This window comes from Pelecanus crispus, chromosome 8 (assembly GCF_030463565.1).
Source record: "Pelecanus crispus isolate bPelCri1 chromosome 8, bPelCri1.pri, whole genome shotgun sequence".
NCBI classification, from domain to species: domain Eukaryota; kingdom Metazoa; phylum Chordata; class Aves; order Pelecaniformes; family Pelecanidae; genus Pelecanus; species Pelecanus crispus.
In genome coordinates, this window is record NC_134650.1 from 25,242,444 (window position 1) to 25,268,608 (window position 26,165).

Here is a 26,165-nt window from a genome sequence, read left to right on the forward strand (position 1 = left end):
CCACATTTTCATGGATCCCAGAGCTGCCTCACTTTTTACATAATGCATCCTGAAAGCTTGATCTGGAATGGGAACCTGGGTAGTGTCTTTCTTGCAGTGATACTGTAGTATAACAGTATATGGTGATGCTGTATAATAACCAACTGGTGACAGTGTTTTGACCTGAAGAGTCAGAGATTGGTAAAAGAGTGTACAGTATCACCAGCTTTGCTCTTATCAGATATCTGCTTGGCTTTCGGAGCACAGGAACAGAAGAGACTGATTAGGTCCTTCCCATCCAGTCCTCCGCTGTAGCACTCAAGTCAGGTTATATCCCTTTGCTGCATTAATTTGGCTCCATCTCAACACATCTGAGGCTGTTCGAAGAGGCAGTACAGAGAGGGCAGAGAGTGGTGCTGGGTTATGGGAGAAGGGGTATCCTCTTAAACATGAGCGGGACAAACATCTTGGGCAGTTTTACCTCCAGTGCTCTATGCTGGTGCCTGCTTTTTATTTTGTCTTCAGCTTCTGGGTGCATGCCATGACCAGCAGCGATGTGGAGAGGTGATGTTCTCTCTGTGCAGCATGTCCCATGGAGCAGCGTGGCTCTGCTGTGAGGTCACTCCAGCACGAGCATAACTTTCTGATGAATTAGGAGTTGTCTGTGTGCAGACAGGAAGGTCTTGGCTCTTTCCATCAGAATGCCCTTCTGTCTTCCACTTTTGTTTTGAGTTCTTCCCTCAGCTCCATAGAAATGTCCCACTTTCCTCCTTGGCCAGGTGAAGAAAGTGGCAAAAATAAAAGGCCTGTGGCTCACTTTACTGTAGATACCTGAATGGTCAGTGCATGTCTGGGGAGTGAGGGCTGAACACTAGAGAAGGTGGGCTCCGCAGCACTACTCCCCCATCCCTCCACCCTGATAGTGGTGGGGTGGCTGCTGCTGTTGGGTTGGGAATGTGTTTGCTCAGGACGTGGCAGTTACTGGGGAATGGTACTGTTGTGTGCAGCAGCCTCGTTAGGGGATGAAACGATTCTACCCAACAGGATGCTTCCAGTCAACAGTGTTACTGGCTTTTTGCTGAACTAGGTTGGTCACTGTCCCGTCCCCACCCCACGTAAACTCGGGTGTTACAGCAACTGTGGGAATTTTTCCCACACCACACACAGTGCAGCAGTCTTGGACCTGGAAGGACCGTTCCCTCTAGATGCAAGACAGGTAGTTGGTGGCGGGGTGGAGCATGGAGGCTGCTCCCTGTGGTTTCTGTTTCTCAGCCTTTCTGCAAACATGGTGATGGTAGTTACAGCTGGAGCTGGCTTTCAACATCAGTGTAGGTAGCTGTCTGATGGAGATAGCACAGTGGCATGGTCCTGATGCTGCTGTAGCCTGGGCTGGGGTGCTGCTGCAGTATGTTTGGAGGAGTGCAGAATGGTAATTGCTTTCCTCGTCCCTTTCCCTCTGGTAGGAGTGGTTGGACACCAGCCAGCGCCAGCTGCAATTCAGGGAGAAACAGTTCCCTTTGCCATCCCTGCTGAGAGGCAGCGGGGCTGGCACTGGTACTGGTGGTGTTTTCAGCCCCCTGCACCTGACACTCTCTTGCAAGAGCTGTGTAACCTCAGAGGATCAGCTTTTCACAGTTTTTTTGGTGTGACTGACTGCCTGACTTGAGCAAGCTGCTGCTTCTTCTGCATCAACTTCTATGGAGGGACTAAGAGCAGCAGGTTGGCATAGAAGACCAGCTCAAGTCAGGCAATGACGCCAGGAAAGCTGTGATTCCCTTGAAGTGTTCCTGTAAAGCTGGTCTTCACTTGCATCTTAGGGCACAAGGCTCAGTCCCTCATTTTCGTCACACCAGTAGTGGATCCCCAAATGTCCAAACTTTGTGTTCACTGCTGGTTTGAGTTGAGGTTGCTACCTAGAGATGAAAAACTCCAAAGCTGACCCCAGGATCAAAGGCAGAACTTCTAGATCTGGGACCTGTGTAATTGCCCATGCCCTTTCATATCTACATCCTGCTCTGTTGGTATTATCCCTAGGCATCTGCACTGAGTGAAGCAACTGCATATAGGCATGCACCATGCATTGGGATTGTGTGTGCTGAATCGCTGCCGCTAGCACATCAGTTCTTCGTCAGCGTATGGAGCAGAAGCCACCGTTGCATTTGACAGCTGAGAGGAGGCCGACCACATAAAAATGCAGGTAGGAGACCATATGTGCATGGCCTTGCTGTGGGAAGGAAGTGGAAGCGTCACTAAGGTAGAAATGAGTTGTTCATCCCCACAAAATGAGCACCAAGAACAGCTGCCTGAGCCCTTTGTGCAGTGAAATATCTTGCCTTTAGAGTCCCATGCCTCCCCATGCCTCCAGAGGTCCTGCTGCATGTGAAAGATGCCCAAGATTTGGCGGATGGCCACCACCGTGATACAGACGTCAACAGAGCTTCTCCCTGGCTGATGCTAGAGAGACTGACTCCTGTTGTTTGCTCCTGTCCCTTGCAGTACTGCTGCATTAGGCACTGTGCAGACAAGCACTGTGGTCCTTGCACCATGTAATGGCTGGGCTGGGATTTGCGTCATGACGTGGTGAGAGTAAGGCAGATAAGAAACACTGGGTTGGACCAAGGGGTAGAAAAGCAGATCAAGTCATCAAGGGCTGTGCTGGCTGCTTGACAGCAGGGCTGTGTGGGTGAACATCTCTCACTCCTATGCCCGTTGCTGCGCTTTCTGGTTTCATCCCTCTAGCTTCCATTTCAGAATGATGATCTAGACCTGGAAGCAGCTGTAGCAAGTGCCCGCCCCCAGCTAGTGGAGTTCCTTAGTCATCGTCCTGACTGGCTGCTCACGACCTCCCAGCACTTCCTCCCAAGGATGGCCCTGAGTGGCTTGGATGGCATCACCGACCACAGAGAAAAAGTCTCAGTGCTTCTTGACCTGCTGGAGAAGGCTGGCCCTACCACCTGGAGGCAGTTTACACAGTACCTCTGCATGGAGTGCAACCTCCCCCTGGATCTGGAGATACTGCTCATGAGTTCTACGGGAGAAGGTAATGGAGATCGGGGCAGCTTCCTCTGACCATGTCCAAACACGGCCAATGCCTTGGCCCCCCATAGCCAACAGACCAGTCTAGGCAGTGAGATCACCAGTGCCCTCACTTGTGCGGTCAGTGCCTCGTCAGTGAGAGGTGGCAGTCCTCTCAGTGGTGTCCAGGCAGCTACAAGCCTTTTTAACCAAGCTGCTTGGTTTAAAAAATGATCTGACTTTCCTCCTGGTTCACCCTGTCTGTCTTTCACCATAATCTCTAGAATAAGATCAGTCCCTCCAAAACCAGTTACTGCCAGCAAACAGCAGTAGTTCACATTTTGAGATGTGCTTTTTCCCCAGTTGTGCTACGCCTTGCTGGTGTTGGTGGGCATTTTCTTGGCTCTTTCAAGTAAGAGTTGGCCTGGTTTGAGGATGGAGAGTTCTGTGGACCTTGTGGGAGCCTGCGTGGTCATATCATCTGGATTCTTGAATTGGAAGTGTCCCCAAGGGCAAAGTCACTTTGCCCAGAGGAAAAAACAGTGTTCTTGAGACACTAACTAAGTCTGTCTGAAATGTGGGGAAGAAGGTGCGCTGTGCTGTAGGGACTCCCAGTTGCTTTTTGTGAGAGTGGAGAGCATCATGATAGCTGTGAGAGAGAAAACATTGATGCAATAGTAGCTCAGGAGTTTCTCGATGGCAATTATTTTCTTAATCAGAAAATTTAGCTTCAGTCCATATTTCTTGGTGAGAAAGTTTATTTTGCCAAGTTTACTCTTCCAGATTTCTTGAAGGGAGGTTTTGAAACTGCTGAAATTTATTGTGTTATTTTTTCCTTGGAAGCACAACTTTTGGCTTAAAAATGTAAGTTGAGGTAAAGAAAATAGACATAAAAAGCCAAAACTGATAAAAATTGTGCACCCCCTCTCCAATAAAGTTGAGGTGAAATTTTTGATAGATTTCTTTAAAGAAGAAAAAAATACTACCTTTTTGTTCTGTGGATTTTTAATTGCTATTTTTTATTTTCCTGATGCAGAAAGGCGAGAAATACAGAAGTCTTAAAATAGCTCACACCACAAGAAAACCACTTCCACGTATCTCTCAGTAGCAGTTGGAGGGTGTGGCTTCAGAGAAAATCATGTAATCCGGGAAGAGTGCAGTCAATACACTGCATGTTACATTGTAGACTATACACACAGTGTGCATGCTGTCTCTTTTATGAAAGCCTGTGGCACCAGCTAAACTACACCTCTCCCTTAGTGGATTACTTTATCTGGTTATTCGTTCTTTTCTGTTAACATCATACGTTGCAGGAAGTCTTACGTGATGAGTCCTTCTCAGTGGTACTGTTTTTCACATCCTGCTTGCAGTAGCTTGTCGTTACTTGCATCAGTTGGACAAATGCAGCTTTTGGTAACCAACTGCAGCAGCAGTTACTTTTGCAGAGATGAAATGGGGGGAAGATCAGACAAGCAACAGGGAGCAAAGGCTGATGGGGGCTTTCTCTTGGGACTGAAGCTGAAACAGATTTCAGCCTTTTAATGCTGTGGCTTATCATAAAAGAAGATGTCTCTTAAGGTTTTGGAGTTGTCTTATGCTGGTTTAACTCGTGTTAACAGTGTAGCATCATTGAGCCTTCTGAAGATGAATTGCTTTTGGTTTTGCTCTAGGGGTGGCTTTCAGTTAATCCTGAGCATAGGGTCAGGGTTAACCCTGAGCATAGCTGTGTGGCTGCAGGGGTTGTCCCAAGGGTGTGGGCAGGAGTTGGTGGTTTGGAGGTGGACAACATGGGACCACATTTTAGAGTAGTGAAGCAGTCTTAGGTTAGGCAAGATTAACCATTATATTGCCTTAGCTGAAGTGACTCCTAGGGAAGAGTTCCTGTCTGCATGGTGAGTGAGACTGGAGAACTGACGCAGGCTAAAACCAACCTGAGGGGCAGCCCAAGCAGTCTTGGGGTGAGCAGCGGAGAAATAGTGGGATCAAGTCTTCCAGCACCAGAACTGGCTTACTTTGCTTTACATGGCACACAGGGCAAGAGTCAGGATATTTGAGCTATTGAACGGATTTTGTGTGAGGCCATGGCACAGCACGTCTGCACATTTGGAGCCTTGTTCTCTTTGCTTCCAACTCATGCTAGAGCTAGAAATGCCAGAGTACTGGCCTGCACTCCCAGCTGGGAAATGCTGGAAATGACAGTGAGAGGAATTAATGTATGAAGGCTTCCCATCTGATTTTGGAGAGCGATGCTTTCAAGCATGAGTTTATCTGAACAGAAGAGTCCTGGTGGTATGCTGACTCCTGTTTGGCCTGAGCAGGATCTCCCTCTGAAGCTCTGTGAACATTGTCTGTGGGGATGGCTGTGCTGAGTGGGGTTTTGTGGCAGCTTGAGCTGTGCAGTGAGTAAGAACAGGCCCTTGACCGGGCTGCTGACTGACTCTGCCAATGGTTTCATCACAGAAACACCTCCTTTGCAGGAATGGCGAAGGGTAGGACTTCCCTTTTTGGCTGCAGTGTGGTTTTATATCAGCCAAAGCTGCCCACGCTCTGAGTTTGTATGTATCTTAGAGAAAAGTTGTTTCACTCCTCCCTTGAAAACAGAAGTTAACTGTATTTTAGAGCAATCTGAAAGGAAAAGATCAGATGGGGAGCCTGAAATCTGGCTGTGTTGCATCAACCCTTACACCAAGTCTTGGTTTGTACCACTGTGTGTGTTGTGAGCTGCTTGCCCTTTGGCTTTGGCCAGATTTCAAGAGCAGGATACTCACAGTAACTGTATTTAATTTGCAATCCAACTCCTTTAGGTAACTTAAGCCAGAAACAAGAGGCATGCACAGATGTGAGTGCCCGGTCATCGCCAAAAGGTAAGGCTGGAACAGACGCTGGGGTGCTATGCTCTTGGAGTTTATCTTCTCTGCCCATGGGCTGGGCAGGGCTACAAATGTCCCATGTATTGGCCACGGCACTTGCAAGGTGTTGGGCAGCCACTGCAACTTCAGTTTTGTTGTTCTGTTCTTGGTGCTTTCCAGATGAACCTCCCCTGTTTCGTTTTCTCTCCCTGAATTGCAGAAAAGCCTTGTTGGCCCTGACTCTGCTAAGGAATTCACTCATTTTAGTTTCTCTAGCCAAGGGAATCTCCCACCCACTCTGTAAAATCGCTGCTTTTTGTGCTTTTACTGTGGTTAGCTCATTGGTAGGGTGGAGGAAGTTGGTTTGGCTTTTAAAGGAAGAGCAGAAAGACTACTCAGGAATTGACCCAGCAGAAACCATTGCAGAGTTGTCAGAATCAGAGCTTAAAAGAATAGATAGTAGTAGTTCTAGGGCTTTCTTCAGGTGTGAATTTGGGTCTAAGGCCTTCCCACTCAGTGCAGATCATGAAATGAGGGATTTATTTTCAAGATCCTTCCTCTTCCCCTGGCACTTTGCAGTGGCATCCATCACCCAAATGTCAGAAGCCTTTGGTGCAATGTGAAAATACTGAAGGTATGTGCCACAACTGAGCGATGTCCTTGGGCCTTCACATAACAGCTGCTGGAATAACTAGAAGCTGCTAAATTCTGGGTTGCCTTCTCAGTCACCAGGTATTCAGTTTCCAGAAAACGAAACAGCAGCCCAGGTCCTCCCCATGTGAAGAATCTCACAACAGAAAGAGAAGGGATGTGATTCTGGCATCCAGCTTTGTGAGAGGATAAACGGTGCAGGTAGCGGCAAAATAAATCCAAATTATCACAGAAAGCTGCCGTCAGTTTGCTGTGTCCTCCTGAAATGTGTGCTAGGGGAAAACAAAGCAGGAGGAAATGAAGCCTTGTGTTCTGCAGGCTGCAGCGTAGAGGAGTCACTGAGCTGGGACCTTGGCAGAAAGCAAAGTTGCAGGCCTTGTGTCCTGTAGAGGTGCTTAATGTTGGTGGCAGGGAGTGGGTTTGATGCTGGATTGCGTATTGGTGAAAAATAGATGATTTGAAGGAAAAGCTGCTCTTCGTTTTTTTCCTGCTGTGTGAATTTGGGGACTGGCTAAGGCTCACGCTCACAGCAACAGAGAGCTGGCTCTGGTTCTTGCTGAGGTTTGCCAGTGCCCTCAGTACCTTATAACTTGTGTGTTTGCATCTGCTGTTTGCATTCCCTGTTCCTGGTCAGACAGAAGCAGGCTTTTAGCACTGCGCTCCCTGAGCAGTGAGCGCGCCCTGCCTTGCCCATCTGTGCTGGTGTTACCCATTTTAAATCGTAGCTCCCAGCCTACTCTTTGCAGTTCCTGCTGATGGTATGGTCACAGAGACACTTCTGCCTCTCCTTTTCACTCAGAGTCTGCTTCTGTGTCATGGCACTGCAAATTACTGTATCTTGTGTCGCATGCGGTTTTCAGATCTTGAACACAAAAGCGACCTTCTGTTCTGCAGACAGACTGCTGCTGCTAGCTGCCGTGCTGCCCTAGTAAGTAGGCGGTCAATCTCACAAGTTGCTGGTGGAATAGCAATTTGAAAATAGTGCTGAAAGTTACTAGGTACCAGTTACGAAAGGAAAGGCTCATGCCTCTCTCAGCTCTGCCCGTTCCCTCCATCTGAGAGAACACCATAAATGAACAAGGAATTAATCACCATAAACAGCCCTGGGAATCTGTGGGCTATGCATTCTCCAGAAAAGGCTGTTCCCTGCCCTGTTCCCCAGGGTAACAGAGCAGTTCCTGTGCTCAAAGCAAGGCAGGTGCATCGCTCAGCCTACAAAAAAGACTCACCAGTGAGGTGGTAGTGGTCAGTCTTGTAAAATACAGGGCAGCTTTTCACAGTGGTATATCTAGCTCCTTCACCTAGTGTTCTCTGGCCAGCTGAGCTCATGGAGGCTGACCTGGCAGCTGGGTTCACTTACAAGGAAACTTTCTCTGGAGCTGAGATATGTCTAGTCATTGGTATTTCCTGCTCCTGCTTTCTTTCAGGTCCATTACATGGGCTTATTCTGCTTTGGGTGGACTTAAATCCTAAGGAGGAGTGGAAAACAATTGCAAGAAATCAGGCGGTGGGCTTTGCTACAGTGTGTAGCTGGGATATGTGGTACTGCTGTTCGGTTTACCTCTGTCTCAAATCTGCCTGGCTTCTTCCATATGCTCAGAACCACTTCCTCCATGCCCTACATAACTTTGCAGTGCTTGTGGTGTAAGTCTTTGATTAGGCTGTCTGTAGCCCTTGATGCTCTCTCTAATTCTGTATGCTCCTCCAAACCCGGAATTGTACATACTTCTTTTTTTTTTTTTGCCTTCCCGCAGCTGTGCTGCCAGTAGGGTCATTTCCTAGGATGCTTTTTGATGGGCTGTTACGATAGATTTTTGCTAAGGTTCTGGCACTACTTAGCACTGTGCTTAGCACTGTGCAAATGAGGGGATTGAGTAAAAGGATCTGAGCATCATTTGCTGAACCTAAGACATTTCTTGCAAAACAAGCCTTTTAAAATTCATGTTTTTTCCTGCAAAGATTTTCAAAGCCAGGCTTCCACCAGCAGCTGTTGCTGAGCTATTTCATCACCCTATTTCTGATGTCCCAGCTGCTCTTGGCTGAGAATGGTAAGATCTAGATATTAACAGCTCTGTGAAGCACAAAGTCATGTTCCAATATTAGATAAGTGTTGAATCCTTGTAGCTGATCTTGTGTCCCAGGGAAGAGGAAGGACCTGACTTCTCTGCAAAAACACTCAAGTGGATAGAACAGGGAAGTAGCAGATCACACTGTGGCAGGCAAGATTGATGTTATCCACTAGGAAAATCTATATAAATAAACTGAAGTGTTGGAATAAATTGCCTGGAGAAATTCAGGGAGCTCCATTACTGAAGGTCTTTAAACCAGCCCAGACCCCTAGGTCACTCCTGAGAGCTGTAGCATATTTGGAGTGGGACAAGAGGATGGATTAGCCTCCTGAGGACCAGCCTAAGCTGTCTTTCTATAGCTAGATGCACCTCTGCTTTTACTTCAACATTTGCAAAAGCAGTTCTGCAAACTCAGCCTGAATTTGCGAATAGTTTTGTCTCTCCAATTTTGCCTCTTCAGCTCCCCAAATGCTTTGCTGGAGAGTCTTGCCTAGCTCTAATAAGCTGCCATTCAAAATGCTCTTTTGACACATTTCTGACTTTTCAATTTTCAGGGTTTGCTCGCCGCCGCCATCACAGCAGCTCTGTGAGTGATAAGGATGTTAAACAGCAACGACTAGGTATGTAGATGTCCCAGAAGCAGAGTGGTGGTGTGCTTTCCTCTGAGGAAGGACCTATTTAACTTCTTTGCAGAAACACCCGAGAAACCAACCTCCCACATTGAGGGAAACTTTTGTTTCGTAGCTGCATAAACTCTTAATGAAACAGGTTATAAAATATACAGACAACGGGGCCTGGCAAATAACAAGAAACAACCATTTCCATTTCGGAGATATATTAAATCTACCTGAGGAGAAGAGATGCAGATGGCATAGGCTAAGAACTCCCTTAAAGTGTGATATGCTGGTAAAGCCTTCAGTTGTAGGTCATCCCTATATTTGTTTGCCTTTTTTTAACCAAATCAGGAGACACACTAACAATTTAAAACCCACTAAAGGCTCTACAGTTTCTCTAACATACTAAAAGCTTGTATGATTTCAGGATTTCAGCTCACCCTAAAGTAGAGAAGTAACCGAATAGATGAGTGATGACAAAGTTGAGGCAGTAATTCCAGGAAAGACTGGGTAGCTTGAGCAGACCTGCGGGCTGTATAACACCAGTGTCCACATCCTTTCCTTCATCATCTGCCCTTCTTTACCCCTTTCTACCTCTGCTTTTAGCCTTGCAATCCCCACGGTCCAGTGCTGCCCAGTGCCTGGTAGGGGAACACAGGGAGCGTGGCAAAGCTGGCAGCTGCAGCTGGGCTGGAGCCAGTTTTTGGCTGAAAGTTTGCATACAGGAAAGTCCTTGAGGAGGTGCTCCCAGGAGACCAGATCTTACCAGCTGACAAAACTCAGCAAACTTAACACCATTGAGGATAGGGTTTTTCAGAAGGTGCTGAGCGCCCTTAGTTATCACCACTGTTCTCTCTTCAACAACGAGATGCCGATACCATCGGGGATCTCAAATTCTCAAAGCAAAAGATATGTCTGTTCTGAGGTGCAGATAGCTGAGCAAGGGTGGCACAAGGCCAGCATGGGTGAGCAGGGAGCTAGCAGGGAATTATATGCATCATACACCAATACCTAATTCTTATCTTAAAGAGATAATAAGATTTAGTTTTTATATAAAGTTGTTTCACCTTTTCCCTGAATTTTCTTCTTCTTTGGCCCCTGTGCAAAAATAGGAAAAGTTATGGGTTATTTTCATGTGTTCAAAATTTGTCATCTCTACCTAACTCTGTGGAGCAGCCTCTGATCAGGGCCAGTGTTTCTCTATGTATAAGTGGTAGTATTTTGGATCTGTCACAGCTCAGAACTAACTTTTTCACCCTCATACTCACTCTGTTGTCTTCTTTCTCAGATCCAGCTGCAAAGTACCGGCATCTCCTCATCGATTCTATCTGCCAGAGATATGGAAGCAGGAGAGCAGCAGGAGCAGCAGCACAGGAACAAATGCAGCCACTGGCTTTCAACCAAGCCTTTGTCAACCTTGTCATTCGGCAGAGCAAAGTCCCCCGCTTAAAAGAGAGAACAGATAAACCCCGAGGGGATGTGGCAGGTGTTCCTGAACCAGAAGAATGTGCGGATACAACCATGAAAGTGTCAGATCTGTTTTGTAGTGTGGTCCCATCGGACACGACAAAGGTGATCTTTTTGTTTGGTAAACCAGGTACAGGCAAGACCATGCTAATGCACAGGATTTGTCAGAAATGGGCAGAAGGTATCCTGCCTCAGTTTCTCTTCACTTTCCTGTTTGAGTTTCGGCAGCTGAACTTGTTAAAAAGAAAATTGACTCTGAAGGAGTATTTGTTTGACCTGTTCCTTCAGCCAGAAGACAGCCCTGATGCAGTGTTCCAGTACCTCCAGGAAAATGCCTGGCGTACACTGATTATCTTTGATGGGCTGGATGAGTTTGCAGCTAACATGGATGTGTCATCCTGTTCTGAGGGAGGCCCAACTCTTACCTCCCATATGTCTGTATCTGAGCTCTTTGCAGACCTCTGTCATGGGAAGCTCCTGCCTGGTTGCACAGTGTTGGTCACCAGCCGACCTAAGAGACTACCTGACTTCTTATTAAACACAGTAGATCTGCTAGCAGAAATTTGGGGATTTGACTGTGAGAGGGTTGAGGAATATGTCAGCCACTATTTTCATCAGCATTCATTCAAGGAACAAGCCATTGCTCACCTGAAGAACAACACCAAGCTCCTCAGCATGTGCCTCATCCCTGCTCTGTGTTATGTTGTGTGCATCTGTTTGGAGTATTTGCTCCTTAAACATCAGATGAGTGTGGAGCTTCCTCAGACTATGACACAGTTTTATATCAAAATGCTTCTCATCTTCATAAACAAACAGCAGGGAGAGTGTGCAGGTGGTGAGGAGGGTCAGCTGAAGTGTAACAGGAAGGCCATTTTGGGTCTCTGTGATCTTGCACTGAAAGGCCTGGAAGATAAGAAGCTTGTATTTTATGTTGGTGATATTCCAGAGCACGTAAAGGAATTTGCTTCCTTACATGGGTTGCTGACTGTCTTTGAGGTGAAGATGAGTGGCACTTGCCCAGAGGCTGGCTATGCCTTTGTGCACTTGAGCTTGCAGGAGTTTTTTGCAGCACTGTGTCTCATGGTAAGTAAGAGGGTTGACAGGAACTACCTGAAGAAGAAGTTCTCTTTGAAGTCAAAGTGGACTTTAAAGAATGAGGCAAAGACTGAGTTCATGGAGAGTTTTCACATCTTTCTCTCAGGCTTGTCGTCAAAAGAATGTAGGACATTTCTCATGCTGCTAGCTGAACAAGATGCAGCTTGGGTGCAGGATAAGCAGGATGCAATCCTACAGTCTCTCCAGAAACTGGCAGCCACTCATCTGACAGGGCCTAAGGTCATTGAGCTCTGCCATTGCACATTTGAAACGCAAGACCTCAAAGTAGCCCAGCACATCGGGAGCCTGCTGAATTTCAAGTACAAGTTTAAAAACTTTAGACTGACACCTCTGGACATGTCGGCTTTGGTTTTTGTCATAAACTCGGGCCAGGATTTGACTCATTTGGATTTTGCAGGGTGTCTCATGGACATTGACTGTTTGGACGTTCTGGCCGGCTGTAAAAATGTAGAGCACTTGAGGTAAGCACACAGAGTGCTATGAGCTGGTGGGTGGATAGAAGGGCTAAGGGGTTGGAAGGGCAAACCTAGTATTTGTTTTAGAAGGGAGAGAAAGAAGGTGTGAGAAATTCTGATCTGAATGATATAACCTTGAAACTGAAGAAATTTATGAAATAATGAATTTATGAGTGATTGGAGGATATTAAAGTGCTTAATCCATTCTGGCTGTATTTTTTGTATGTTTCTTTGTTTTGATTAAAACAACAGGGTAGTTAGTATAGTAGATAAGAGAGAAAATGATAGGCATTTCTTGACAATACAAAGGCAGGGCGAATCCTGCAAGCAAATGAGAAAGTTGTGATCTAAGTGAAATCACTGTAAACCAGATGAACAGGAGGTGACAACTGCACTCTCAGGTGCTCTCTATCAGTGCTTTGCTGTAATCTCTTGGGATCCTGTTGTGGAACTGGTCTCATTCTGTATTTCTGTGAATGACTTAGAGAAGATGGGGAGCATCCAGGGCGAGAATTACCTTGACCTGAAGGGAATGACGTTGTCTGCTGTGAAGCAGAGGAACAGAAACGGAGACATGAAAACTATGATTCCTGGATATTGATATCATTATACAGAGGACAGTAATCGATTGTTCTCTGCTTCCATTAAGAAGAATAGAAATACCATTTCATTTACTGTTAGAAAAGCTTTTTGATGGTACATCCTAGCTCTAAATTGCTAATGAAGGCACAGAGAAGTTCATGGAGTCCTCTGCTTTCAAAGAGCAGATTAGGCAGATGCCTGAGGATGGTTGGGCTGTTCCCTTGCATTAGGAGAACAGAACAGGGGATTTTGGGGGGTTCTTCCCCAGCTCATACACACTCGAGTCCATGCCTGCTTTAATTTATGGTCTGCAGGATACTAGCACTCTTGAGTACTGTCTCTTGGAATGGTGGGCAAAGGGCAGTGGAACCCCAAGCATTTCATCTGCATGTTGCTTGTACAGAACTTATCTAAAGAAGAAGCATCACCTCAGATGTGTACCTAATGACCATGGGCCATGTCCGTCATGCCACCACACCTCTGCAGCTTGTTCTTGATGCCCTCTGATTTAGGGAAAGGTGGCAGAGGCACTTAGGGCAACAGGGCCATAGGTGGGTTTCTGCTCTCCGAAAACGCTGTGGGAGACATGCAACCCAGGGTGCTTTGTACCAATACATCCCATAATCAGTACATTCTGCAACTGATTCAAAGGAGAGCTTGTGTGCTTGAAAGCTTACCTGTTTGTCTGTTTGTTTTTTCCAACACCACCAGTTCCTTCTCTGAAAGAGGTACTTCCCCTAAAAACCTTGTGTCTTATATTTTGGACAACTCTGGCTACTCTGCCACCCAAATTTAAAGTATCTGGTCTGAAATCAACCCTCTTGTAACTCAGCAGCTCATCACATGGGAGCTCTTAGACACTCTCTGTTTTTATGAGTTTGATTTGCCCCTGTGTGACCTCCCTTGTCTCCAGGGTCCTAACTCTGGTGGGACATGCAATAGGGCTGACTCTTCATCTGTGGCAGCACTTACACATGGTGTCACTGTATCAAAAGGCAGAAACTGTCTCTTGAGGTATTGGCAGTTGATGTGCAAGTGTAATGTTTTTATTTTTTTTTAAACAGATGTTTGAAAAGATAGAGATGCTGCAAAAAAAGAGCACAATACAATGGCTGCTAAGAAAGAAATTCAATGCTCTTTTTAAAATTGTGTTTTAACCTGCTCTGTGGGCAAGCTTATTTTGGTTTCTGTTGTGTTTATGTTTTTTCCCGTTTCTTCATGTTTTAGCTTTCGTAGTAGGAGATGTGGCGATGACTTTGCTGCTGCTCTTTCAAAGAGCTTACGAGGAATGTGGAACCTGAAGAAACTAGAGTAAGTCTTTGCTTGTAAGGTCAGAACCTTCTCTCTCTCTGTCTGTCCTCTGTTTCTGTCTTGCAGTTTAATTACATCTGCTCACTCAAAACTGATCTGCTCTGTGCAGCACTGTATAGAGAATAATGCAGTGCTATGCAGAGTGGCACAGATGTGTGGCTCTTGTTTTATGCTAGTATCAAGAGGAGTATTGCATTGCCCTGGTTGAAAAGGAGTATAAAGTTGGTTGCAGGTGGCAGAGTCAGGCCACCTCCTCTCTGTGTTGGTGTGCTGGGAGTGCAGCACAGACCCACATCTGAGACAGGCTTGCCATGCGCTGCACGGGATGCTGGTCCTTCCTCTACTTTGAATGATTCTTTCATTTTCCAGGTTGACAGGCGGGAGTATCACAGCTGAGGGGATGACTAACTTGGTCCAGGCTTCATCACAGTGCCTCCAGCTTGAGGCAATAAAGTAAGTGTGTTGTGGCAATGCCCCTCAAATCAACCACTCATTCCTTGGGGGCCTAGGGTACTAACGAGAATGAAACTGTGTGCAGCTTGCAGGACAATCAGATAAAGGATCCGGAGGTGAAGAGGGTGATGGACCTGTTTTCCAGAATGGAAAAGCTTAAGAAAATAGAGTGAGTAAAAGTGACTTAAACCTATTAAAAATTGTAGCCACTATGAAGCCAAGCATAGCATCAGAGAGAGTTTAAATCCTCATCAGAGCAGGGTTGCTGGATGTGTCTTTAAGGGGTGACACTCACTCTTAGAGATGCCAGCGGGGGACATGTGGGGCACTAAGCTGAGGCACAGACATTTAAGTGCTAACAGGGCTGTGCTGGAGGCCTGGCTCAGTTTGAGACAGACTCAGCCTCACCATTCTTACCCAGGTGTTTTAAAATAATCTCAATGGAGTCCTGGCACCACTGACACCTCTCCAGGAATTACAATGCATGTGCTCAACTTGGTTCCTCACATCACTTTTTCCTCTTCTGCTTCCTCACCTCTCTTCCCCTTGGTCAGCCTCAGATTGAGATGCCTCACCTCTGCATAAGAGAGGATGGCTCCATCCCTGTCTTCCCAGCCTTTTTGTTAGCCCCCTTCTCCTGTGCTCCTTCTTCTAACACTCCTGTAACAGCACAGTGCTGAATGAGAGGGACTGCTAGGAAAACTCCCAACATGGATCTGCATCTTTTTAGGTGGAGAGAGCCAGCCTGATTTGTGAAGGGATTTAAAGCCTTTGAAAAGCTAACGGGCAGTTTGAGCAGCAGCAGGAAAAGCAGAGCAGAGCAGAGCTACTGCAAGTGTTGGAGTCTCAGTATAGTTTGCATTACAGGAGAAGGGTAGCCACGAAGCTGTGCTGCCCCTGCGGGAAGGCAAAGCCACTGCCTGCCCACCCCAGTTAAAAGGGAGTGACTATGCCTTTAAAGGTCTTCCACATACCCCTGTGTGCAAGCAGGTGAACCCAAAATACCTGTAGTTATGGCTGGACCCCATCCCAGAATTAATTACTGGCTTTGCAGTATGATTAGAAGTGTTTAAAAGCATGTTGGAAAGGGGGAATGTACCTGCTCCTCTGTTTTCCTGGGCACACTGGATAACAGCTTGTGGAAAATGCCAGCATGTCCCACAGTGAAGCAGCTTGTCATATGGAAAAGGTAGGAAACCAGTGCAATTTGTAAGCCTCATTCCTTCACACATTTCTATTACACACATACAGTGTTGTTGTCATGGATGATTCCTTTGAGGCTTACAGGGATGGTGCTCTGTGGCCCTGAGAACAAGCAGAGGATTTGTAGCAGCAAGACTTTATGTTTCATATTTAATGATGTTCAACAAGTAATGAAACAGAATAAACATGCAATTAAAGAATAAATCCTTAGAGGTTGCTAGTGTTGTGTCTTTGGGGATGTTTTAAATGTGAGGGTTTAGACCACACTAATATGCCATACTTAAATTGGATTTGTTATAGCAAGAGTTTAACTCTGCACTGTGGGCTGGTTGTGTAATCATACAGGTATAAAGTACATTCCCTACATAACCCAAAATCAGCTAATGATTCTTCTGTTGCACATAGAGGAAGTATCTCTGATTCTGAATTCATGGGAGCTATAGCTTGCGGAGAAGAACTGTGATCTGATAATGCTTTTGTTGGGTCCTAAATGCAAAATTCTGAAGTTTTGGAGAAATCCCCTAACTAAAAGAATGTGTGCTTCAGGGTGTTTGGGTGTGGAGCAGAGGTCATTCGTGTAACAAAAGAGTGTGCTGTTGGGTCCAGCAGCTGAGGTTGTGTTCTTCCTCATGTTCACAGTCTGAGCAACAATGATCTTTCCTTGAATGCTGTTCTCATTCTGGCAAAGGAAGTCATCGCATGTCAAAACGCTACTGAACTGCGTGTCAGGTATCAATGCGTGAGAGCTGTTACAAAACCAAATATGTTGTCTCTTTAGATGCTGACTTTTTAAATGGACACTGTTTTACAGCTTAATTGTTAGCTAATCAAAGTCAACAAAAATTAATTTTAATCCTTTTTTGTTTTCTGTTTGAAACAAAATTTGAATTCATCATATTATGGACTTTCTCTTCATATTTTTTTTAATAGGCCATTTTATCCTTTGTCTGTAAATTGATTTGCAGGGTGTAATATTTCTTCTTATATAACAGAATTTAAACTTGCTTTTAAGCTCTGCAGTGTGTCAACTGGGAAATTCCTTACTAGCTAGCATAAATTTGCTATAGATCAGTTAAGTTTTCTGAAAAGGTGTGGATTTAAGTAGCTCTGGCTCTGTGTTCCTTTAAATTACAGGTTTTGGTGTTTTCATAGGTCCAGGATGACAGAGAAAGGGTAGAATTTTTAAATCCTAGCTCTTATGGTTATAAGTTTAACAGGCCAAATCAATCCTTGGTGTAACTCAAGGGAAGTCAAACTGCATACAGCTTTTTCTTATTTTCTTGCTGGAATAGAGTTTCTGCTGAAGCTCTTTCCAAAAAACTGCTGGTCTTGCAAAAAAAAAATCCCATCCCAATCTTCTTAACTGTGTTACTCTCTTGTCTGGACTGCAGCCCCACTTCAACATGTAGAGTGTCCTGCTGCCCTGTAGCCACATGGTTGCTCAATTGCTCACCTGTGGCAATGTGCTAGCATGGCAAATGTCAAGGTCCTCTTTGCATCCAGGCATTGGTCCTTACTGAGCACCTCTACTAAAGAAATGGCATCCTTCCACCTGTGCCCTAACATTGGCTTGGATCTCTTTTTCAGGAAGGGCACAGTGATGATATATTTTTCTGGCCCATCTGGGAAAGTTCCAAGGTGAGAAACTGCACTTGGGGTTATACTGTATTCAGAGTTCTGCTGATTCAAACCATCAGCTTGGTGTCACTATAAACCGCTCCAGCAACAGAATTGGTTGCCTCTGCCCTTGTGTCTGGGAGAGCTGGATCTACCTGAGCAAGGAGAAAGGTAACCAAAATAGCTGGTCTTTGCACAGACCTACCAGCCAGTTCCACAAAGGCAATGCCTTACTGCCTGCGTGAGCTCAAAGTGCCGTGTTCCTATTGCAAAACTGCTGATGCTGAAGCCAATGGATGGTGGAATGTGAGGATAAATGAAGGAAAAGCCTTTGCTCCTTCACTGGCTGGCTGCTATGTTCTCCCTGCTTGTGCATACTTCTGAAGCAAGGGTGGAGTTGACTCTAATTAAGAAGCTATGAAACAATCTCTTGTTCCTTGATAGGGAACTCACTTTGCCCTGTGTTGTGCAGTCCTCAAGGGACCTCAAAATATTTGGCATGCATGTTTGAACTGGCTCAGCCTGGCCCCGAGTCAGCTAGAAACTGCTCCTATTCAGATGCCTGAACATCCATCTTGTGCTGTTGTAGGCAGCCTGGCATAGGTGGGTATGTTTATCCCTTCCTATGTTGGCACAATCCCACATGGAGGCAAAACATCCTGCATCTTAGTAGTGCCTTTGAACTGGGGCTCAGTTATCAAGTTGATTCAAATATACAGTGAAATCCTGTGTGGACACTCCCTATGCTACCATCTCCTATGGAGGTCTTCTAGCTCTTGAAAATCACTTAACTTTGTATGGAATGGTGGACAGAACACAGACCTTGTGGTTTCTTCCAGAAAACTTCCAGAAAATACTAACCTGCTCCCAGATCCTCCTATTTTATGAAGGCATATTAAAGGTCAAATATTTTGCTTGTTTGCAGATCTTTGGATTTGAGGAGGGAAGAGAATAAGGAACATGTAATTCCAGCTAGACATGTGAAGATATGGTAAGAGAAAGCATTGAAATTCCTGCTGGGGAATGTGATTTGCAGATGACAGGTACTACAGAAAGGCAAGAATAGCAGCTGTGTTGGTCCTTAAGGACAGAGGATATTTCCACATGTGAAAAAGTTTGAAATAAACCTGAATTGGTAAATGAAAATAACAATAGAAATCCATATCTGGCCCAGCCAGTGGCTTTATTTCTTGTGTGTTGGGCTCCACAGCCCTGGAGAAGCAGAGTTCCCTTTATAATGCCCATCTTGCCATATGTTCTTATAGCTACCAAAGGCATGAGCCGTATAGTTTTCTTTCTTGCCTGGGCTCCAGAAGAGAGTAGTGGCTTTCTCAAAATAGGAGAACTCAGGCATGTTGTCTGAGCATGTTAAAACCGTGAAATGGCCCTCCCTTACCTCCTTCTCTTTCCCTCACTACTCTACACAATAGGAACGATTACATCCATCCCCTTCTTGTGGATGGCAGTGCCAGGCGGCTCTGACACAAGGCGTTGCACTTGCACAGCACTCTGCAAGCTCATTCCTCTGCACTCCTTTTGCAGCACAGAGGGGCAGAGTAATATGCCCCGGATTGTGTGGCAGAGCAGAGAGTAAAGCCTTCCTCTCTTGGTACTGCTTCTGTGTGCCCTCATTTGGAGGGAAACACCAGAAATGCTTGGGCCCCACTGTCCCCTCACTGTTCATTAATGCTTCCTGTTTACAGCTTGCAGGATCTCAGCCTGTCTTCCCAACATGCAAAGGAGATCATTGCCATTCTCCAGAGCTGTCCCTGTCTCTCCGAAGTGGAGTAAGTGCCTCCTTCCTGTTGAGTGGCTCCAGGTGGGTGGTGGGGAGCAGGGGATGTTACGTGTAGAGGGCAGCGAGGCATGGGGCCTGACCCCAAGGAAGGGTCCCAGCACTCTGTTATGTCTAGTGGGATCCTGGTTAAGGATTTTTGGTGAGGTTCAGCAGGAGATGAATGCTGAACAACCTTTGATTCCTGTGACAACTGCAGCCTCTGGCTCCCTGCGACTGTAACCAGAGGTGCCAGTTTACAGGGCAGACCCTGCTAACAAAGCAGTGCTGCACACTGGAGGCAGTATGGAGCTGTCCCAGAGGTACAGCTCCTCCAGCAAATCCTCTGAGCCAGTAAAAGGACACAGACTACTTCTGTGTTTCCCTTTTGTCTTCTAAAGCCATCCAGCTCTGTTGGGAGAAGTGAGCGGAGAAAGACAAGAGATCCACTTCATAAGCTACACATTGCAATGAGTATCATCCCTACCTTTTCTTATTTGCCTATATATGAGGCCACCTGGATTTGGCTGTAAAGCTCTCCTTATAGCCTGTCTACCCTGGAAAATGCAGGAATATCTGTTGCAAAACAGTTCACTCCAGATTGTGTCTTGAATTTAGCTACACCTCATACCCCAGTTTTCTAGCTTACTGATTTGATTTGGGATCTGGAGATCTTTGTCATCCAGTGTTTTCTGCCTTCCTTCCTTCCTTCCAGAAGGATAGTAAACACTCGCTAATTTGGTTTCTTGTTTTGTACTCCCACTTAGGTTTTCTAAAGTAAGATGTTTTTAGGGCTAAAGCATGAATCATGTTGTCCTAGGGATAAAACTCTTTGTCTGAAGTTGCTTCATGCAAAGATAAGGAGGGAAGATTGATCTGAGAGAGAAGAACAGTCCAGGCAAAAAAGCAATTGTAGGAAAGGGAAAGCAAGCATATTTTGAGGGCTTTGTTGTTTATACTGTTCAAAACAGTCCCCACTAACTGGAAAATGCCTCAGTTTATCAGGTAACAAGCTTGGAGATGAAGGCTGCAGTTGCCTGCTGGAAAGCCTCCCTTGGATATCAATTTCAAAGCAGCTGGAGTAAGTGTTGCCTTGTACAAAACCAAATTGCCCTCTTTTCTTGAACCTGACAAGAACCATACAGAGATGTTGAGCAGGGATCCAGGAGGCAAATGCCTCACCCAGACCAGTGCTACAGAAGCAGCTCTGAGCACTCTTAAGGAAAGATGAGACTCAGCCCATAAGACTGTTCAAGCTGAAGTTGGTCACTTGCTCAGAGCATCACGCATGGAAACTGGTCTAAATGTATATGAAGTGCCCTTTCATTAAAACCCCTTCCTCAGGAGTAGTGGTCCTGTGTGTTTTCCACCGTGCCACTTCTGAAGTGAAATGGGATCAAGCATGCAGCACAGATGACCACTTCCACGAGGACAGTCCTGTGTGATTTCAGTGACCAGCTAATTGCCTTTTTTATCTTTCTTAGTCTCAGTCAAAACTGCCTCTCTGTTAATGGCATTTGCAGTCTGTTGAAGTCAGTAAATACCTGCCAGAAGATGATGGAAGTACAAGTCAGGTATGCAGGTGTTTGAATCATTCTTGAGGTTAATCCCAACATACAAGTCTGAGAGTTAGGTTCTGAGATTTTTGTTGAGTCACCTCACAACTGGGGTGGGTGAAGAACTTGTCCAAAGATGATTACTAACACTGACACTTGGTAATACATTGCTATAAGCTGATTTTATCTTAGCCATCAACCAGAATTTGAGAGGGTACAGAACTGTGTGTCCTTTCATGTGTGGGGCAGTTTTGGTCTCTTTCCTGCTCTCTGCCCTGGGAAGTTTTGGAGAGAGGGTCTCTGTGGAGTATGAGAACTGGTGACATCTCCTGGAGTGGAGCTGGAAGTTCTCTTCTATTACTTTCCCTTTGAACACCCCTGGAGTTCAAGTGTGACAATTTTGTCTGCACTTTCTCTAGTGGTTCAGAGAAACTGGGTCATCCGATATTACATAGTTTGCTCCAACCAGGATTTAAAACTAATGGAGATTATTTTTTGCTTGCTTTGGGAGTGTTTTAAGTGATTAGTGTCACCAAAGAGTTTTGCAGAGCATTCTTAAAACACAAAGTCCTGTAAATAACCAAAATGTGACATTGATTGATTCCTTCTCTTCTTCACAGCCTTTCTCGTGAGACTGCAGTCCTGAGGTTTACAGAAGACAGAGAGTTTGCTTCTCTTCCTCCTAGGTAGAGTGTGTGTGCACAAATGGTATTTTCTCAGCATCTCATTTATTTCTTACATCCTGTTTAGGAACCAAGCGTAATACTTCGTCTCACAGCAGTTCTTGCCCCCTCTCCCCTCTGAATCTAAATGTAGTACTTTCTCCTGGTTTTCTCAGCCACTTTGGCAATTGGCCACTGCCTTCTATAGCATTTGATTATGTTTTGTGTCTGTAGGGGACATTTCAACCCACAGCATCCTAAGCAAAGCAGGCTGTTTAATGAGAGCTGTGCTATCTGATAATAGTGAACAGTAAAAAAACAAGTGAACCCCACACCTCCAAACCAAATTCCAAAAAGATTCACAGGTCCCTGCATGTTTAAAACCATCTAGTTCACTACACTATGCATTCTGGATCATGGTACTCCTAAATCAAAATAAATCTGGAGTTTTATTTTTCCCCTTAGAAAATTATGGGTCGGACCAGCTCAACCCAAATGTTTTGTTTGAGAAATGGTTTCCTGCGGCTCCTGGAGCTGTAGGTTATTTATTTGTTCTCCATGAACTGAGCCCACTGTAAAATAGCGTTTCCCACGGTACATCTGCGTCCCACTTCTTAGGTGGGGAGGAACAGCAGGGCTATCATGGGATGCAACCCAGTTGTTGTGGCTATGCTTTAAAGAGAGTGACAGCCCGAGACACGTAATCTGTGACTCCTTTAAGGCACCAGGTGACATTTCAAACTCAGATATTTTAGGATTTGGATGTTCCATTTATTTATGAATAGTCAGGTTTTTGCACAGACGTGGACTCTTTTCACAACACATGTTTAGGCAAAAGCTGAATTCTCCATCAAACTGTAGCTTAGATGAGAAATCTGTCTCTTCCCCTTCTCCCCAGTTCCCTGCATGCTCAAGTGTTTGGTTAATCACTGAAAGAAAGAAGAGCTTGCTATTGGCAAGATATGGGTGTGCGCTAGAGCCAGGGTATCCCCAGGGACCTGCCAAATTGCTAAAGCATAAGTGATTTACCGTTGTCTGGTTTTATGCTCGCTTACTAGGGAAGAGCCTGTGTTCTCTACTGATGACCGACAATATGGAGAGGAAAACCAGACACCTACTGCTTCAAAAAAAATAAGGTACCATGGCAAATTTTCATTGTGTTTCATGCATGTCTTATCTCTGGATCCTATAACTAATGTAACCTGCATCCCCAGGTTTGTATGGTGAATCACAACAGAGCTGGTAAAGGCCCCTTCAGTCAGTCATTTGTCACTGTGTTCACATTCCTAGCTTGCAGCACTAGATTAGTGTCTGTGGTCTTCTACAGGAGTCAAAATAGATTGTGGGTTGTGTATCTTATTCACAGAATTGGTGTGGTGATTGTGCGCTTACTGCATCAGCTCCCATGAGGGAGTTGGGGCGCTGGCGGTGACAGAGCTTGTGATGTTGGGGGGGTCCTCTACTGATATTTGGAGAAATGCATCCTAAGCTGGACCCATGTTCAGATGCCTCTCAGGTCATGCTCTGACTCCAGCGCAGAGTGTGCCTGTCTGTTGTAGGCTGCAGTGAGGTAGGAAGAAGATGTGCCTAAAGCCTTCTAACCAGGACCTTGGGGACCTGGTTCTTTGTTGTGCCACAAGTTTTCTTTACCTTGTTTCTTTATTCTGTTTGCAGAAAAGAGCTGAAAGTACAGATTATCAGTTGTTGCAGACAAAAAAAAAAAAAACCCACACCAAAACCCAAGATATTTCAAGGGTTTTTTTTATTTCATTATTATCTCCTTGTTTATTCTCTAGTTTTCTGAAAGAGTGACGTTTACAATCTTGTTTGCAATCCTGCAGACCCGGGCTATTGACTTCTCTTTCACCCTAGGCTGACAGATAGTTGTTTTCAAGCCGGTGACCTGGAGAAGCTGTGTGCAGTCCTGAAGGAATGTAACAGCGTCTCTGAGCTGGAGTGAGTCCTTCTTAACTCTTACAGTCTTTATCTGCAGTTCTTTGGGATGTTGAGAAAATGCCACTTGTTTGTTCTGCAGTGTTATACAGAGGATGTGGTAGACATGTAGCCTTATGAAAGGCATAGCTTTACTTGGGCATTAGCCCACTGTATGCCAAGGAGACATACAGTTCTAGTGCTCTCTTAGGGCAAAGGTTGCAGGACATAAATCTAGAAAGGGGCTGTTTGATCACTTAGCCTGACTTCAGGTACTACAGAGCTGTAAAACCTTGCCCTGTCATTTTTGCCTTTGGGCCATTTGAGAGCAAAGCTGCAGAGCATGAAGAATCCCACCTAAAATGAGGGTGGCAGCCTGTGTTTTTGCTGGTGATCCCACATATGGTGTGCAAGGACCTTCAGCACCAAAGCACTTTCTTCTGTTTGTGCTCTGTGTGCGGAGTCATCCTGTTTGCTAACACCAAGAGGTGAGCAGACCCAGCCCTGATGGAAAGGCTAACCAACGCACCCCTCCACATCTAGGTTTTGAGGGCAGAACAAGGGCCAGCACAAGCCTGTAGCTTATGTACCACTACCTGAGGGCTGGCTATTCCCTTAAGCCTGGCAGCCTGTGGAAGAGATTTTTAGACTTTGCTCTTAAGCAATCGGGTCCCTTGATCTCACATGGGCCATAGCCCATTGTAATCCTTAGGCTCTAATATCAGAGCCTAATATCTTTCTCCAGGATTAACCCGTGGCTCCTCTGTTGGGCCTGTCCAGGTTGATCATTCCTCAGAGCTGTCAACTTCTGGTCCCTGGTAACTGCAATAAAAAGTACTGTCAGTCCAGAGGGGTCTCTTTGTGGATGTGAGAAAAAGATGAGACCTGAGCTAGGTTTCTGACTGTCTTATGTTGGTTAATTCCAGTCCCTGGTTTCCATGTAGGCTTTAGTTGTCAGTGGAGAGGGGCAGTGCATGTGTTGTTTGGATTAGGGTGCCCATGTTCTGCTTTCAGAGCTCTTGTTACTTAGAGCAGATTGTGCCTATTTTTATTCTATGAAAATTAAATGCCTTCCTTTAAATCCTAGCCTATCAAATAATTATCTGGGAGATGAGGGACTTTTGCAGCTGTTTCAGTTCCTCCCAAATTTGAAAACGTTAACTTCTCTCAAGTAAGTAGCTCCTGTTTCACTTACTCATGGATGGGTTTTTGTGGGAGTATTGGGTGTGGAAGCACAGTTCACGTTTGGGAAGGGCTCTTCAGGATCAAGTGCAGTTATATTCTGTGTCTGTTGAGGGTAGATCCACTGTGCTGTCTGGTCTGTCCCCACCTCTAGTCCGGAACAGATTGACTCCACTAGAAGCTTGACTGAGATCAGTGCCCAAGAGCCTCTGTACTCAATCCTCCATGAAGGAGACAGGTGATCTTGTGTGCAGGTGTGGCACCTGGTTTCTGAAACACGCTGAGATCTTCAGCAGGCCACTGAATTTTTCCTCTCCCAGTTACTGATCGGGAGGGAGAGCAGTCCTTCCCCTCCTGAGGTGGGCACCTTTGGAAGATAACTGCTGGGGAGCTCCAGCTTCAGCAGTGGAGTCTGGATTCAGCCACAATGGTTGGCTTATGTTTATCTGTGTATTCTACCTGGCACTCCCATTGCAAGTGCACTGTATAGGACTTAAGGCTTAAGGAGTGTAGCGCCATTCTGCTTTATTGAAAGAGATATTTATTGTTCCTGATTGATTAATTGAACTGTTCTCAAGCCAAGACTGTTCCAGTTACTGACTACAGCTTCTCTTCACATCAGTGCAATGAAACACACCACTGTTATTTATCTGGGTTTTTTTTTTCCCCCCAGCATCAAGCACACTGCCCATCGTCACACTAGATACTGTGATAGACCAAACAGACCTGAGCATGATCTTAGTGTGGATTTTGTACTGCCACAACTGCACTTACAGCCAAGGAGTTGGTTTTGCCTTGCATCGGTGTCTTGAAATACAAGGAATTCCATTTAACCAGAAGAAGAAAACTTGCGTGGTGAGGGTAGTCAATCACTAGAACAGGTTGCCCAGAGAGATTGTGGATTCTCCATTACTGGAGATGTTCAAAACCCAGCTGGACAATGTCCTGAGCCGTCTGCTCTATTTCACCCTCCCCTGAGCCGGAGAGTTTGACTAGATCGTCTCCAGAGGTCTGTTCCAGCCTCAATTATTCTGTGATTCTCTGAACTCTAAAAGTGAGGGACAAATTTAAAAAATACTGGAGTGAGTTGTGTTTGCAGAACTGTAGTTGGAAACACAGGCAGAAGGTGGCAAAGAAGCAGTCTCTGAGAGTGTTGGACAAGGATTGCTATTATCAGGTGACGCAGTGCAAATTGCTAGTTGTTTTGTTTGTGGCAGCTGACTTCATCTCTTCTTCCTGCAGGCTTAATGACAACCAGATCTCCCTGAACTCTGTGTTTTTCTTAGCTCAGTCCTTATCTACATTGGAACATATCAAAACAATGAACCTCAGGTATGGCCAGGAGTACTTTTTCTATTTTTTGCTATTTAAGACCTCAAGCTCTGGTTTTTGAGGAGTGATACAGGAGCACATGTCTTCAAACTCCATCCTAATAATGTTCTTTTCTGGTTACAGCTTAGGACACGCACAGGTGGTTCATCTAACCTTTTGGGAAAGAACCAGGTAAATTCATACCTACTCATCTGCCTAAGCCTTTCAAACTCCTCCTTATGAGATTTTATATAGATGGTGATGTGTGAGTCCCTCAGGTATGCCAATTAAAGAGCCATTTGGCTCCAAACTCCAGTCAGGGTGGTGGAAGTGGGGTGAGCTGTTTCATGGCTCATTGATTGACAGT

General features: G+C 45.5%; 1 protein-coding gene across 14 annotated transcripts in view; it reads left to right on the forward strand.

The window, feature by feature from the left end:
- Positions 1-26,165, forward strand: part of NLRC5 (NLR family CARD domain containing 5) — a 55,464-nt gene that overhangs the window by 2,363 nt on the left and 26,936 nt on the right. For 12 of the 14 annotated variants that reach the window (XM_075715006.1, XM_075715010.1, XM_075715016.1 and 9 more), the window contains exons 1-18: positions 7,926-8,138; positions 9,118-9,183; positions 10,466-12,221; positions 14,025-14,108; positions 14,478-14,561; positions 14,647-14,730; positions 16,404-16,493; positions 17,352-17,402; positions 18,307-18,372; positions 19,085-19,168; positions 20,153-20,236; positions 20,640-20,729; positions 21,332-21,397; positions 22,432-22,509; positions 23,246-23,329; positions 24,393-24,476; positions 25,730-25,819; positions 25,943-25,990. In XM_075715006.1, coding sequence (XP_075571121.1) covers positions 8,087-8,138; positions 9,118-9,183; positions 10,466-12,221; positions 14,025-14,108; positions 14,478-14,561; positions 14,647-14,730; positions 16,404-16,493; positions 17,352-17,402; positions 18,307-18,372; positions 19,085-19,168; positions 20,153-20,236; positions 20,640-20,729; positions 21,332-21,397; positions 22,432-22,509; positions 23,246-23,329; positions 24,393-24,476; positions 25,730-25,819; positions 25,943-25,990 — 3,041 coding nt within the window. In that variant the 5' untranslated portion in view covers positions 7,926-8,086. Of the gene's footprint in view, positions 1-2,013; positions 2,177-2,718; positions 3,020-5,798; positions 5,859-7,925; positions 8,139-9,117; positions 9,184-10,465; positions 12,222-14,024; positions 14,109-14,477; positions 14,562-14,646; positions 14,731-16,403; positions 16,494-17,351; positions 17,403-18,306; positions 18,373-19,084; positions 19,169-20,152; positions 20,237-20,639; positions 20,730-21,331; positions 21,398-22,431; positions 22,510-23,245; positions 23,330-24,392; positions 24,477-25,729; positions 25,820-25,942; positions 25,991-26,165 lie in introns of those variants that run through there. The other 2 variants (XM_075715005.1, XM_075715007.1) reach the window with 2 other exon arrangements.